This window comes from Candoia aspera, chromosome 14 (genome assembly GCF_035149785.1).
Source record: "Candoia aspera isolate rCanAsp1 chromosome 14, rCanAsp1.hap2, whole genome shotgun sequence".
Classification (NCBI taxonomy): domain Eukaryota; kingdom Metazoa; phylum Chordata; class Lepidosauria; order Squamata; family Boidae; genus Candoia; species Candoia aspera.
The window spans coordinates 10,221,828-10,237,884 of NC_086166.1; the positions used below are offsets into that span (position 1 = coordinate 10,221,828).

A 16,057-nucleotide genomic window follows, 5' to 3' on the forward strand; every position below is an offset into this window, starting at 1 on the left:
TACCAAGAATATCATCTTACATATCCTTTCTGGTCAAGGAATGACTTGCATTACAGACTATGCATTTGAACAATAGAGGTAAGCAGTGAATCATCTACAGAGGAAGAACTTAGAAGCCATCTTGTTAACCAATCGGAACAACTGCCCTGAGACCTGGCACAGAAAATTTCTCCACAAAATTCCTCTCTGATGGCGTATACAGAAACAACAGAATACAACAATTATTGAAACTCAACAACTCTCTTTCATTGGTGGCCACCAAAACAAAGCAATAAATCTCCCTCAAGATAATACCTCTGGGACATCTCCCACTTCCACTATCTACACAGATGAAGCTTTAACTGGTTGTAAAGCCAATGTTACTTTTTACCATGACAGTTTCCCTCCCTTGAAAGCATCCACAATCCAAGATCCCCTGGCCTCCAAAAAGGTAATATAAATTGCTTAACTCTCCTAAGCTATACATATTAACGGATTTGCTTCTCTGAAAATTTATTGAGAAAAATGTAAGACTTACTTTGATGAGTACAAATCCTTCTTGTCTGCTGATCCAAGGCTCTGGAAAACAAAAAACCATAGCGTTTAATCCCACTTTCTCCTTAGGTACGTGCAAAAAAACAGAAGGCAAAGAAGACTAAAAATAACAAACATGACATAACGCGTATGGTGGGACCAGTAAGGCTTGAGTTTTCACCTTTGGCTGCTGGGTTCAAGCCCTTCATATGTCAGAAATAAATGGGAATTGTGTAATCCACAGCAATAGGAATGAAATGAAACATTTAGATGCTTTAGCAGTATGGATTTTTCAAGTGTCTGATGCCAAAAACTCACTTAACAAATTCAGGGCACATATGCTACCTGCTAATCCACAATGACATGAGTGGAAATGAGCCCCAGAAGGACCTATTACATACAAACTAAGGGAAGAAGCCATTGCTAAGTGGTGGAGTTCAAGGTTTGCACCACAGAAAATTAAATCTCTTACATTCTCCAAGTGAAGCAGGAAATAAGGAGGTCACCTGCCTGAGACCACAGGATAAAATGGAACTAATGGGCTTGATAAAATGTAAGACAGTCTCACATACTCTGTACTTAATGCAGTACAATTTAATGCCCTTTATTTGAAGTTTGGCTTCTTCCGTGTCTTCATTCAGTGCTACAATGTGGGCCTAGTCAGAGAGGAAACCTACCATTTGGAAAAAATCCCTAACTTTAGATATTCTTAGTTAAGCTGATATATTACAGTTCTTGCTAGCTAAGCAGAGTCCTGTTTCAGTCTAGCAATTCCACACCATCAATTCTGCTACAGCTGGATCCATCCCATGGGGAATGGGACAGTATCTGTCCTACACAATCCACCATCTTTCATAAATGCCATCGCAAGCGTTTTTCAAAGCGTTTTGTGGGAAAGCATGCCCCCCACCACCTTGAAAGCAAACAGGGCTACTGGATCCTGAATCACTACCTACATTAATGGTCTGTTTTCAAGCCACAAAAACTTTCAGAAGTGTACATGCCAGTCTGCCTGTGGGGTTGAGATATTCCCATGAGCTATCCTTCCAAAACACCTCATCCATCATCTCTCATTTTGCTGACAGGTGTCCTCATTCCCAAGTAACTTTTGATGGAACCCTGAATTGCCCAGTCAAAAAAATGTAGCATTTGCATGGCAAAAACAGAAAGAGTCCAGGTTGAATTCCCCCTAAGGCCACAATTTGAAATCCAAATAAAATCCTTGTTTGCAAAGAAGTCAAATTTCACTGTGGACTTTCAGTCTCAGTTTAAGCAAAGGAGTATTCTGTGTTCCCTGCACCTGCTTAGGTTCTAGGATAATCAGTAAATTGGCAAATCCATCATCACGGTGGAATCAAAATGATACGAGTGAAAATATATGCAGGGGCGTCAATTTTCAAAAACATTGTAATTTGGACCTGGATTCCAATATTGCTTTAAGTCATTACTTTACCTTATCAAAGTTTGTTGAATACACCACCATTCAATGGATTCAAACAACATGGTAAGCTATGCATTATGGTTCACAACCACAACGGCTGATTTCATTCAATGTGCCAAATTAAAACTCAACATTTTGGCTTCCCTCTGTCCACGCTCTTATCCCTCACCTCCCATGTTGGCTCAGCAAATGCAGAAGGAGGCAAACACACTTCAGATCTACAAGCCAACATTCAGTTTATTAAGAGACAGATCTTGAGGCACCATCTCTTTTCTGCTACATTGATATTTTTCAGCCTCAACAACATTGAGATGTCTGGACTCCAACTCCCAGAATTCCCCAGCCAGCATGCTGGGAGTTGAAGTCCAGACATATTAAAGTTGCTAAGGTTGAGAAATACTGTGCTAAATGTTTTCTATTCTCCTGCTGGAACTAGCCCCAGAAAGAGAGATTTCCTGAGGACTACCCACATCTCCAGCAATGCCACCATAATGCAACAGTCTTGTAGACACCAGCATGCTTTCCTTCCTTCCTTCCTTTCCTTCCTTCCTTTTGCATTTGGACATAGGAAATCCTAACAGCATGAAAGAGTAAACAAAGCTATTGACTACTCATGCTTTTCTAGGTGGGAGGGGCAAAAGCGGACAATACAAAGAGAGAGACCAAACCTTAGATCTGGAAGTTCAAGTTTTCTGAATGTTCTCAAGGTCCTTCAGGCCCAATCAAGCAGATGTCCTCTCCCCCCACTTTTTTTATTAGTTGCCCTGCTCCTTGTATTTGCAGGATGAGGGAGATGAAGTTGGTGGTTGCCTGCTAGCAGCATGCTTGCACTCTCAAGCTAATGTTGTATTTTCACATTGTGGTTGCCAGGCAGCGACTACAAGACGATTCCAGAGGAGGGAGAAGCCACCAGGCAGAATACTAATCAATGGTGCAATAAACTGGTCCTCCCCGGTGTTCACCAGCTGAGATTCCCCTCCTAGAAACGGTCATTCAGAAACTCAAGCACAGAGTCCTCATGTGCAAAGTAAATGGGAAAGGAACATTTGTACCTCTCAGGGTTTCCTGAGTACCAGTATTATTAGATTGCAGCTTACAGACAAAACTTGGATATTAACATTATCCTCCTCCTGCTCCTCCTCCTCCTCCTTCTTCTTCTTCTTCCCTTTTTTTTTTTTTTTAAAGAGATGTGTATTTTCCTGTAGGTGAATACATACTACATGCAGCACATGCAAGGTCAACATCATTTACACCCATTCATATTTTATGAATGAAAGGAGCATTAGGGCAGGTTCAGTGATCAAGGAAGCCACACTGTTTACTAACCCAGCCTTCTAGAAGCACTGGGAGGAGAAGGCCGCAGAGAACATACAACTGAACAGCAAGGCATAGGGGTGGGAGGGGGGATAGCCATTCATGGGGGTGGTTGGCTCCGTGATGGGACCAACAGTAAGATTGTGATTTGCCATCTTGAATTTATATTTTATATTTTTACATTTATATTTACATGTGTATGTATTTATACTGTAGTTACACTGTGTTGTGTTAGTGACATGTTATTTTTATCCTTTGTAAACCGCCCAGAGTCATCGTATACGAGATAGGTGGTAGAGAAATAAGACAAATAAAATAAAATAAAATAATAAAGGCTTACGACTTCCTTCATAGCAGTTCATTTGAGGCATCACCTTGAGAACTTGAGCTGGTCGAACAGTATTCCCCAAAGCAACCTCCCCAAAAACCCTGGGGTCTGTAGGTAACAATCTTTCCATAAACCCTTCCTCCCTCTGGAACAAACAATAGTCTTCAGGGGCCAGAGTTGGTGTAAGATCGCCCATTACTGATCTCTGTCTGACAAGCTAAAAGAACTGTTTTATCCTCCCAAATTTATGTATGTATGTATGTATGTATGTATGTATGTATTTATCAAGTTTATACAGCCACCCATCTCACAAATGTGACTCTGGGCAGTGTACAATAAAACAGAACAATTAAAAATAAAGCTTTTTAAAAAAACTATTCAACAATTAAAACATAAATATAACTACAACCACAGGAGAGCACCTTCAAGATCGTACGTACAAATAAAGCCATTTCATGGGTTTCCCACTTCCAGGAGATCCCCAAGCCTGCTGACACAACCACGTTTTAAGGGATTTCTGGCAAATCCATAGGGTTGGGGTCAATCTCACCTTTGGGCATGGGAGGATGATGTTCCACAGGGCAGGTACTACAGCAGGGGAGGCTCACCTCCTGGGTCCCGTCAGATGGAACTCCTTAGCAGATGGGACCCACAACACGCCCCTCCTGCTGGACCTGATGGGATGGGTAGATGAAACCAGGGAGAGGTGGTCCCTCAAATAACCGGGTCCCATGCCATGTAGGTCTTTAAAAGTCAAAAACAGTGCCTTGAATTGGACCTGGAAGCAAACTGGCAACCAGTGCAGATTGTGAAGCAAAGGTGTAACGTGTGCAGTTCTAGGAGCGCACGTAACTACCTGTGCTGCCACATTTTGCACCAGATTCTCTTCAAGGGCAGCCCCATGTAGAGAGTGTTACAATAGTCCGTTCGGGAGGTGACCTGGGCATGAGAAAAACATTTAAAACCCAACTCATGCTTTCTATTCCAACTCACTAGGTAGCTGAATTGATTCATTACAGGAACTCTGGGCCCTGTGTCTTTGGCCAGACTTTCATTTTGGGGGTTGAAGTGGATTTGCTAGAGAATAGGTAAGTATGGTCATTACAAGATATTGGAACTCAGTGGAGTTTGCTGCAACTCCATAGGGCTATTCTGTAAATTCATGCTGAGCTTTCATGCATTGCAACCCTGTTTCTATTTTCGTCAAGGATTTTATTGTCTTCTCTCTTTTCTCTGCCTCTCTCCCCTGGTCTTTTGTACTTATTTATACGGCTTTTTGAACTTCTGAAGGAAGCATCTGTTTCATTTGTGAAGAATTATACCCATCTGTATTACTGTACGAATATCTTCGTTAGTGCATGAGTAAATGAATATTTCAACAAGAACAGAGTTTTCTGCCGTAGATTACCAAATCTGTCAACATTAGCTGTCTCATCCAAGGGAATTGTTATTCGCATCAGCCTTCCTTAAAAAAAAAAAAGACCCTTTTGAAGGTTGACAGGCAAAATGCCAGTTGTGTTTCAAAAGCTCTGACTGGCTTCATAAATCTTCCTAAGCCATGGTTTAGTTATCCACTTTACTGAAAAATTCAGAATTAGCTAAGTTGTGGTTTACAAACCCCAAGAGCTGGGTCCAATATCATGTTAAGTTAAAACCATGCACACCGTAATAAAACTTTGGAAGCATCACAAAGAATGGAAACAAGAACTGCTGAAGCACACAAGCAACCAAAACCCAACTGAGATTACTTATAGCCTTTCCTTCTCCTAGCCCTTCTGGGAGATTGAACCAGGCTGAAACTGGGACTGATTCAAGCTGTTTTGAAGGTTTGTAGAACTATATTCTGTCCTCCCTTCTTTGTATCTCTTGCAACTGTCCAAACAAAGCAAGCCAGGGATGAAATTAATCAGGAATTCCTTAGCAATAGATTATACTGAACTCGCTGAGTTATTGCTGGTTGAGAAGACAGGCAATGGTCCAGCTGATGTTTCTGTTGTATGGTTGTTATTTAGTTCCTTGTCCATGAAAACAATGAGGATATATCAAGAACTCATGCAACTCTAAGTGGGAGTTCACCTCTGTAAGGAACCCATCCCCACATGATGGCACAGCCATTAAACATATTCAGCTTATCTCAACTACTGTGAAAACATACCAAACATGTTTCCTTAGCAAACCATTGGATTACGCTGAAATGTTTTCCATTATGAACATGGGATTGTCCATTAGTTTACGGAGATACTTTCAAACGATACACTTGTATCTTTCCTGTAAAGTGTACAGTTTACTTACAAAGGCAAGATTTCATTTATCAGGCAATCCCCATTGTCTACATTTTAAAACAGAACTTTTAATCTAGTTCTTTCAATTTATTCCATTGCCTTGAATCTAAATCTGAAAACTGATTACATGAGCAGATGAAGTTAAATGGCTTTTCATTAGAATGTAGAGTATTTCTGGGTTCCCACCTAGGATTTCTAGGAAGTTCATTGGAATGTGTCCTATCCCACAGAGTAGGTCACCCAGTGATAAACTAAACAGAGAATTGCTAAAATTATCTTTTATCCAAATTACAAACAAGAATCTCCAGAGATATCGAGTGATTCTTTCAAATCTTCAGTACACCTTTAAATGCTTTCATCCAAGACGTTGAAATAGGAAAACAGTTCTATGAGAGGTCACCAGATAGTTTTTTTAATTACTTCAATATAAATCTAATTAATTAATTAATTAATGGAAGAAAAAGTATACATGCAACAACATTACATATGTGACTTCAAAAGTAATGGTTGTGATAATTTTTTAAGAAGTATAATTAAGATATCCTGGATTTTCCAAGACACTGTAAGTCAAGAAAGAAGAGATAAATTACATATTCAGAAAAAGTATCTGTACTTCAGGGAACGTAGCAATTTATAATGAAGGCACTCTCTTTTTCCTGTATCAGTTCCTCACTTCTGACCATAAGGTAGAGAGAAGGGTTTGTTTGTTTTTTTGGACACATAATACCTTTATGAATTAACTCAGTTCCTGGAGAACTTCATCACACTTGACAAAAAGATCCTGCATGCTGGCACCATTTCTGAACTTGTGAGAGTTCAACCCACTTGCCCCACCCCTTGCTTCAAGCATCTCAGTTCCACCCCTGGGTTTCCTACAGCTCCATATGAGTCATGATCGAGCCAGGCCCAGCACATCATTTTTCGATTACTCACCTCACTGATGACTCAGAGTTTAGGAACCACATATTAAATCCCTTAACAAAATAATGGGGGAAAGTTAAGCTCTTGATAATTTTACTAAAGTATATTTTTGGATGAAGCACTTGCCTGTTTTGGATTTACCTATTTGGAAAGAGAACAGAAATGCTGTTTCCTTCAGAGCAATATTTTCAATAAACGTATATACAGGTTATGGGGAAAGGATACCCTAGGTTGGATGGATGCTATACAGGAAGATAAGGTATCTGCTGAATGCTAAAGACAACGGATGCAATCCAACTAAATTCCTATTACTAAGACATTCTGCAACAGGATTTCTCAACCAGGGGTCCCTGGCACCCTAGGGTTCCATGAGAGGTCCCTAGGGGTTCCCTGGCAGATCACAATTTATTTTAAAAATTATTTCAGATTCGGGCAACTTCACATTAAAGAGGTAAGTTTCATGCTTACAGGCCTATCCATGAAACACATATAATAATTTTGTAACTTCTGGCCTATCTTTGAGCCTGAATGTGCAGGGGTTCCTTCCCCAAGGCCTGAAGAATATTTCAAGGGTTGCTCCAGGGTCAAAAAGTTGAGAAAGTCTGGCCTACAGTGACTGTTAGTCCAAGGTGAGCCTCAGTGCCTAGAAATATCTATCTCCCTATAACATGATGCGAGAAAGATTAGATTTAGTGGTGCCTGGTATATAGTCCACCTAAACCAGCCACATTATGGCTTTGTGCATTGCATGAGTCTATCCATTCTGACTTGTCACCCAAAGCACTTCACTCAGTTTCATAAACAATTAAACTATGCTTATTCAACAAATCATGATGAAAACAAGCCATGACTTAGCATAATCTATGGACCAGTTCCTTATGTTGTAAGAGAATCTATCCCTTCTAATTTGGAGCTGTCCAACACAAGACCCATAATTTCGCTGGGCAGTTATATTAGAGCTCTTAAGGTAAGCCATCAGTTACTTTGAAGTGACATGGATGCATCACTTTTACATATTTGGCAAAACCTGCTCCACAAACTCATCCATCCATCCATCCATCCATCCATCCATCATAACCTTTAAAGGTTCCTTTCAAAAAGGAAGGAAAAAAGAGCCAAGATAATTTGTCCTTTTCAATCATACCCCACAAGGCCCAAGCAATGGCGTTCTTAACTTATCTTGTAAGAATTCTCATCTTCAACAGTCCAAGTACAGAGAGCAAATATTTATGCATTTCTTAGATATATATTTATACTGATTTTCTTTCATGGAAGCAGCCTTCAAAATCTGCAGTGCAGGCCAGACTTAATTTAAAAAGAAAACAAAACCTTCCCTTGACAAGGGTGCCTTTGCATTATCTGGTGCACACACACTGGCTGAGGCATCTGAGCAGCAAATTTGCCTCACACATTACAGCTAAACTGATTACAGGAGAGTCAGCCAACATGTCAAACAGATGAAAGAGGAGGGCTATCTCATGATAACACTGCATCTTAAAAATTAAGCACAGCTGGAAGGAAAGTTCTACCAGTACACTTGGAAGATGTTCTGCATCTTTGGGGGGGGGGGGGCATCCTTTGTTTCCTTGGATCCTTGCTTTAAGAACTGTCTCAATGCCAAAAATGTGTGTGCTTTTTAGAAGATTCAAAAGATGCAAAATGGACTTTGGGAAAAGGAAGATTGAAATGAAACGAATGGGGATCTCGGTCATTGAGGGAGCAATCTCACAAGTCTTTTAAATGAGCCCCTAGATCCTTGGACAATGTTATACAGATACTATTAAATATGTCCCTAAAGAGACAGTCAGCTGCAACTGGCAAGTTTTCCACGACGTTCCAAAAGAATCCAGCCAAGTGGTAATTCATAGCACAGTTGTTGCCCGTGCAAACAGAAGGGAAGGCAAAAAGAAAGAAGAACTCCTGCCCTGCCAGTCAACAAAGATTCTGTGCCAAACTCAACAGAAGACAAAACGGACTCAAAGGGAGGGGGGAGCAAAGGACTGCTGCTTTTTGCCTACACGCGGTTCACTGTCTCTGCTTGAAGGCAATCTGAGCCTCAACAGGCAGACCGACTTTCAAATCCAGAACTAGATGCTACCAATAAATGACATATACATAGATACCCTGATAACAACCCTGGGACTCAACATTTCTTCTTTATTATGATGGGTGATATCCCGCCTTTCAGGCTAACAACCACTCTAAGGTGGCTTACAAAACCACATCAACCATTGTAAATAAAAATAAAAGAACATATCACCGACAAACCAAAAGCTTTTAGGAGCCTTCTGGGAAAGGGAGATAGAAGTAATAAGTCCATAGGGTGGAAGGAAGATCCCAAATTTCTGGGATGGGCATCAGTCCCCTGCTTTCACCCCTTTGATTCAGAGGTCCTTCCCACAGGGCACTTGGTAGTCCTAATACTAACAGGCGGTGAAATGGTTTTCTTCATAATGCCTTGTGAGAAAATGGGTCCTGCATAAGCCATCTTCCATGTTTCTCCCGAGAAGGTCTGAAAAAGACCTTGACAAGGGATGTCACATTTATTAACCCAGTTCAATGGAGCTGAAGTCCTGAGCCAAAGACTATCCCTCATGGAGACAACTGCTGATCCCTTTCCTCCCCAATTTAAATTATTTCAGTGACGATAAATTCCTAATGCCTCTCTAACAGTTTGGGGAAAAGATCCACTGCATCATGACAGAACGCTCCTGTTCCCCTGGTTTACTTTGTGACAGTCAGCACAGGCTGAACCCCGATCACAAGGACCTGTCATACAAAATACTCCAGTAACACACTCTGTAATAATAGCTCTTCTGGTTGCTATTGTTACTTGAATGTTGCAAATGAAGGGGAGAAAGAAGGAGACACAGTGCTACTCACGCATTCTCAAAGCTAGAAAAGGCTCCTGGCCTGCAAGATTGGAGCTCTAAGATTTTTTAGGGATGATTTGAAAACTCAGCCCGGAAAAAGGCACTGACAAAGCTTTTCCGTATTGTTGCCAAGAATGTGATAGGAATGTATCCACAAAGTCACCAGAAATCAAGTTCAACTCAAGGGTGGCATTATCTCTACACTCTACCGTTTTCACACATACCTACTCTGAAGTCATGATAGTGCTGCTATGAATGAGATTTTGGCAAAATTCGTAAGCCTGTTTATAGAAATTATAGGACAATCTAGAAAGCCGTTTGCATAAATAGGTTGTGAGTGAGTTGAATACAGGTAGTCCTCACTTAAAGACCATGACTGGGACTGGAATTTTGGTTGCTAAGCAAAGTGGTCATTAAGCAAATCCAACCTGATTTTATGACCTTTTTTGAGGCAGTCATTAAGTGAATCACTGCAGTCATTAAGTGAACCACATGGTCGTTAAGTGAATCACATGGTTTCCCCCTTGATTTTGCTTGGCAGAAGCCAGCCAGGAAGGTTGAAAATGGTAATCATGTGACCACAGGATGCTACGACAGTCATAAATGCCAACAGGTTGCCAAGAGCCCAAATCACATGACTGTGGGGAAGCTGTGATGGTTGTAAGCATGAGCACCAGTTGTAAGTCGGTTTCTTCAGCACTGTCATAAGTCTGAACCACCACTAAACAAATGGTCATTAAGTGAGGACTGCCTGTATGCAAAATCCAGCGGCCAGAATATAAGAACTAGTAGTCATCTTTACTGCAGTCAAAGACCAGTACAGAATTCAAGAGGAACCATGTTCAGAATATAAACTACTTTGCTGAATGAAATGAGCTTAGGGCCTGAAATAAGACTTGGGCTTAACTCTTCATTCATGAAAGGACTGCAGGACGATTTCTTTGTGGTTTCAGTTTTGGCAGGATGGATAGTGTCTCCAACAGTTAAGGGGCTGTGGACCACTAGGGACCCAAACGTCCAAAGCAGGGCTCAGGGACATGCCTTGGAAGGAAGCTCATGGGCCTTGCTGGGACTGGAAAGCAAAAAGTGGGATGGGAAGGTCTCTTACGGATTTTGTCGTTCCTTCTTCTACAAGAAGGTATAGCCGACAAAACATCAGTGGAGATCCAAGCAAAAGAGATTCCAAGCCTGACGACATTCAAGGAGAGAGGACCACGCTGACAAACATCATGACCGCTTTGGGTTAGTCTTAAATTTGTCAGCAAGCACAACTGCAGCTTCAGTTCAATAAAATTAAGTTCCTGCTGCTGACAACCTTAAAATATGGAGGTTTTCTCCAAGGTGGTCTGCAATGAAACAACATTACAAAGAGAAGCCTTAGTTACTAATAGCAGGGGCCATGACTCAGAATGGACTCTGAGAAGAAAAAGAAAAAGAAAAAAACCCTGGGCTCGGATTTCAGAACTCCCTTTTCCACATGAAACCCACTTTCGTTGCCCAGGATTATGATGCTTTGCTAAGCGGCTTGCAGCTCAGGTTGACGGTGTCAAAAATTAAACGTTGGGAAGAGCTTTTCTCGCCACTTTTAGCACAGCCAGAAATAAGGATTATGTAATTTGCATTCAGCGGAGTTTGTCGTTGAAAGTGTGTGAGGAAAATATCTGTATCGGCCTTGTCGAAAATTGGAGGGGGAGAAACACGTGTTTGTTTTGGTCAGTAAAGTGAGATGTGACTCAGCCCTCGGAGGAAGTCGAAATACTAAGAAAGCCCTGCTTTATAGCAAAGCACCCTTTATACATTTTGACCACCAAATTACACAAAGAAATCTGGTCAGGACTCCACAGGCAAGGCTGAAATTTAAGGACTATTTTTTTTCCTCATACATGACACACACCATCAGACACACACGCCCCAATACAGCAACTCCTACTAGGCTGAAAGATGATGGGGCTTAAAAAAAAACTAACACCCCCAGGGCCTGAAATACAGCCCAACATTTAGAATCAGAGGGACTTTTTAGGCAGGAATGTATGAACTGCTGATATTATTTCAAGACACATCTGAACCAGACAGGCAGCCTCGGTTGGGTTTTTACACACCTACAGCTGGTGCCTAAGAGACAAGCTAAACATTACACACAACCTTTACTCATTTTTGGTTTAATGGCAGGGGGAAAAAAAAGCGTTTGGAGAGGGAAGGGGAGAGGTAAAGCCGGAGTGGGATAGGATAGGGGCCCTTACCTATTTTATTACACTTTCCACTTTGCAATCTTCCACTTGCCAGTTTCAAGTACAGAAGCAATGGACAGAGGAGATTATTAACCAACGAAGGCAGATGTGGGATAATGTGGAAGTGGCTTAGCTGCATTGCACTGGAAGAAAGAAGCTATGGGTATTCATTAACTCCTGAGCCAAAAGCAAGGAGAATCTTATATACGTTGGCCTGCATCCAGTTTAATTCATCTCAATTAACACCAGACAAAGCAACTATATCAACGCACTCGAAAACCACAGCGCCACAAAGATTTAAATTAGGAAACAGCTATTCCTTTGACTCCAAGGAAGAAGTTCAGTCAACAACTGCTTCCCTCCCATAGAGACCTTGGAAGGAGAGGGACATCCTGACATAACAATCTGGACTTTTCAGAAGACTTATGACCAGCAAAACCTTTGCAGTGAATCGCCCAGAGACCCAAATGCAGATTCACGACAAACAGTATGAAGTCCTTCCACTTGATTAGAAGAATACCTGCTTAGGAAAATCTGATTATTTTACCACTGGAAAAAATGAAGCCTTCCAATAAATTATGATTTGACATCTCCAGAATCAACATATATGGAGCCTGTGCTCAGGTGCTTGCTAAACAAGTATTTGGGATTTTGAGAAAGTTCCTTGGAATCTTGGGATGTGCATATGAACACATGAAAATCAGAAAGGGTAAAGCATTGATGCATTATTTTAAGAGTTCTAAATATTAATTGGGCTCGCATATTACCCTGAGCCAACCTTATTTTATTCATGATTTATTAAACAAACCCCACGTGGCTGAGTTCATGCCACACACTAAACCAGAAACCGTGCTTTATAAATTATACTGGCTGGGTTCACTGAATACACTAAACCAAAGACAAATGAACTACATAATTTTTTTTTAATCCATTCAATTGTGTCTGATTCTCAGAGACTGCCTGGACAAGTCCCTGCAGTTTTCTTGGCAAGGTTTTTCAGAAGGGGTCTGCCATTGCCTCCTTCCTAGGGCTGAGAAGGAGTGACTGGCCCAAGGTCACCCAGCTGGCTAAGGTGGGACTACAACTCACGGCCTCCCAGTTTCTAGCCTGTGCCTTAGCCTCTACACCAAACTGGTCCTCAATAATGATAACAAAGTCCCTGCAGTTTTCTTGGCAAGATTTTCAGAAGTGGTTTCCCATTGCCTCCTTCCCAGGGCTGAGCGCGCGCGACTGGCCCAAGGTCACGCAGCTGGCTTTATGCCTAAGGTGTGACTAGAGCTTACAGTCTCCTGGTTTCTAGCCTGGTGCCTTAACCATGACATCAAACTGGCCCTATACACAACAGGAAAAAAAAGAGCCAGTTTGGTTTAGTGGTTAAGGTGCTGGGATAGACACCAGGAGACTAAGAGTTCTAGTCCCACCTTAGGCATGAAAGCCGGCTGGGTGACCTTGGGCCAGTCCCTCCCTCTCAGTCCAAGAGCCAATCAGGCGTGGTATGAGAGTTCTAGTCCCGCCTTGGGCATGAAAGCCGGCTGGGTGACCTTGGGCCAGTCCCTCTCTCTCAGCCCAAGAGCCAATCAGGCATGGTAGGAGAGTCCTAGTCCCGCCTTAGGCATGAAAGCCGGCTGGGTGACCTTGGGCCAGTCCCTCCCTCTCAGTCCAAGAGCCAATCAGGCGTGGTATGAGAGTTCTAGTCCCGCCTTGGGCATGAAAGCCGGCTGGGTGACCTTGGGCCAGTCCCTCTCTCTCAGCCCAAGAGCCAATCAGGCATGGTAGGAGAGTCCTAGTCCCGCCTTAGGCATGAAAGCCGGCTGGGTGACCTTGGGCCAGTCCCTCCCTCTCAGTCCAAGAGCCAATCAGGCGTGGTATGAGAGTTCTAGTCCCGCCTTGGGCATGAAAGCCGGCTGGGTGACCTTGGGCCAGTCCCTCTCTCTCAGCCCAAGAGCCAATCAGGCATGGTAGGAGAGTCCTAGTCCCGCCTTAGGCATGAAAGCCGGCTGGGTGACCTTGGGCCAGTCCCTCCCTCTCAGTCCAAGAGCCAATCAGGCGTGGTATGAGAGTTCTAGTCCCGCCTTGGGCATGAAAGCCGGCTGGGTGACCTTGGGCCAGTCCCTCTCTCTCAGCCCAACTCACCTCACAGGGTTGCTGTTGTGGGGAAAATAGGAGGAGGAAGAATGTTTGGCGCCTTGAGTTATTTATAAAAATAATAAAGGTGGGATAAAAATAAAATAAAATAAAATAAAATAAATAAACAAACATAATAGTGTATGTTAAATAAATAGTTAACTTCATTTGAGGCATTGCATCAATGGTATCTATTCACCTACGAGGACAGTGGCATCATCGAGTAATGGGGCCATACTTCCTGAAAGTAGATTGCAGTTACAGCAAAAAAAGAAAAAGAAAGAAAGAAAGAAAGAAAGAAAGAGAGAGAGAGAGAGAGAGAGAGAGAGAGAGAGAGAAAGAAAGAAAGAAAGAAAGAAAGAAAGAAAGAAAGAAAGAAAGAAAGAAAGAAAGAAAGAAAGAAAGAAAACCCTCAACTCTGCAAAAATTACAGGTGGAATTTGAACTTTCCAGGTATCCATTATTTTTTGCAGAACTACAGAAACCTATAAAACACTTTTAGGACAGCATCATTAGTCATCCTTCTCTACAAGCGAGCTCTTCAAAATAAAGTGAGACTTAGAAACACACTTAGGACTATTCGGTTGATTTGTTAATGATCCAAACTGTCTCTTCACTGTCTTTGTTTTAAGAAATAGGAGTCAAAAATAGACATTTGCCATTGACCAATGGCGCCAAGTGCAAGTGATTAGATTTGCTATTTATACAGGCTCCAACTTCCATTAAATATTTAGGCATCAAACTGAATAAAGGAAGCACAAGACGTACTGGTGAATAATTTGAGCGCAATATAAAAACCCTGGAGGGGAAAAAGATTTTTTTGGGTACATATTCTCAAACTCATTAATTGGGAAGACAGCCTTGGGAGGAGGAAAAAAAAAAAGAAGTATTTTCTTTCCCCCTGAATCATTATCCATTCTTCAGAGTGTATCATATGAAAACAGTTATATAAAAGAATAAATTATATTTGTAATGGCAAGAAACCCAGAATAAAACTAGAAACTGTGATGTTCCCATATAAAGATAGGAGACAGCTATCTGTTCCAAATTTTAAAAGTTTATTGTTGCGCCAAATCAAATCACTACATACCAAGACGAACGTATAAAGAAATCTCCACCCAGAAGAACTTTTGTGTAACTAGCCATCTCCCAGACTCTTAATTTAATGCATGGGTCAACTACTGGCTCTCGATCAGAATAGTTTTAGTAATTCATTCAACGCAAAGCCAAAAACACAGTGGGTTTTTTTAAAGTGATACAATCATTTTTAAAAAAGCATTTATGAAAAAAGCAAAACCTTTCTAAAATTCTGGGCTGCATTCAACTTCTTAACTTTTAGTAGTTCGCTATGCCCTAGCTGTCGGAGTCAATTTCACTTTTAGACTCTCCGAAGTCTAATCAATAATCAGAAATGGAGAAGGGGACTGCTGTCTAATGGCGTGTGTTCGTGCAAAATTGATCAAGGGAGGAGAACACCTGGGTAGCATTCTAGAAGATCTCTGAATATCGGCAGGGTAGCTGAGAGAAATGCCAATCGTAAAGCATTTGGCAAGGCCTATACGTGTAATTAAACCTCCTACCGTACGTTTTAACATTTGCTTCTCTCTGACTAGAAATGCAGGGGGTGGGAGGTAGGGGGGAGCCAGTTATAGTAGAACCCATTACCCAGAGAGCTGGATGCCTCCAAGGGCAGGCTAGATACCAATCTGACAGAGATGCTTTCATAGTAGAGAATATACTGTATATAACTCAGGATTAACTGTGGAGTTTTTGGTATCCTCTGAGCTTGGTCGTTTTCCTGCAGATGATTTGTTTCATGAGTTCACCTAAACTGGCAATGAAATGGGATGCTTTAATCTGAATTCCTGCACTGAGCAGGGGTGGATTCCGTGGTCTAAATGGCCCCTATCTTCTCTAGGATTCCATTATCTCCTGATGCCTTAAAATCCTACGGGAAATCTGGCCTTCTCTCTATGCTGAATCAGTGTCATGAGTACTGATGGCGAGCTGGAAGGGGCCTCTATCCAGGGGGG

The 16,057-nt window shown here is 41.8% G+C and overlaps 1 protein-coding gene across 1 annotated transcript in view; it reads right to left on the bottom strand.

The window, feature by feature from the left end:
* Positions 1–513: 513 nt before the first annotated feature.
* The window catches only part of LOC134505400 (uncharacterized), a 142,589-nt gene continuing 127,045 nt past the window's right edge, over positions 514–16,057 (bottom strand). The window contains exon 4 of the mRNA XM_063315084.1: positions 514–558. Coding sequence (XP_063171154.1) covers positions 514–558 — 45 coding nt within the window. The remainder of the gene's footprint in view (positions 559–16,057) is intronic.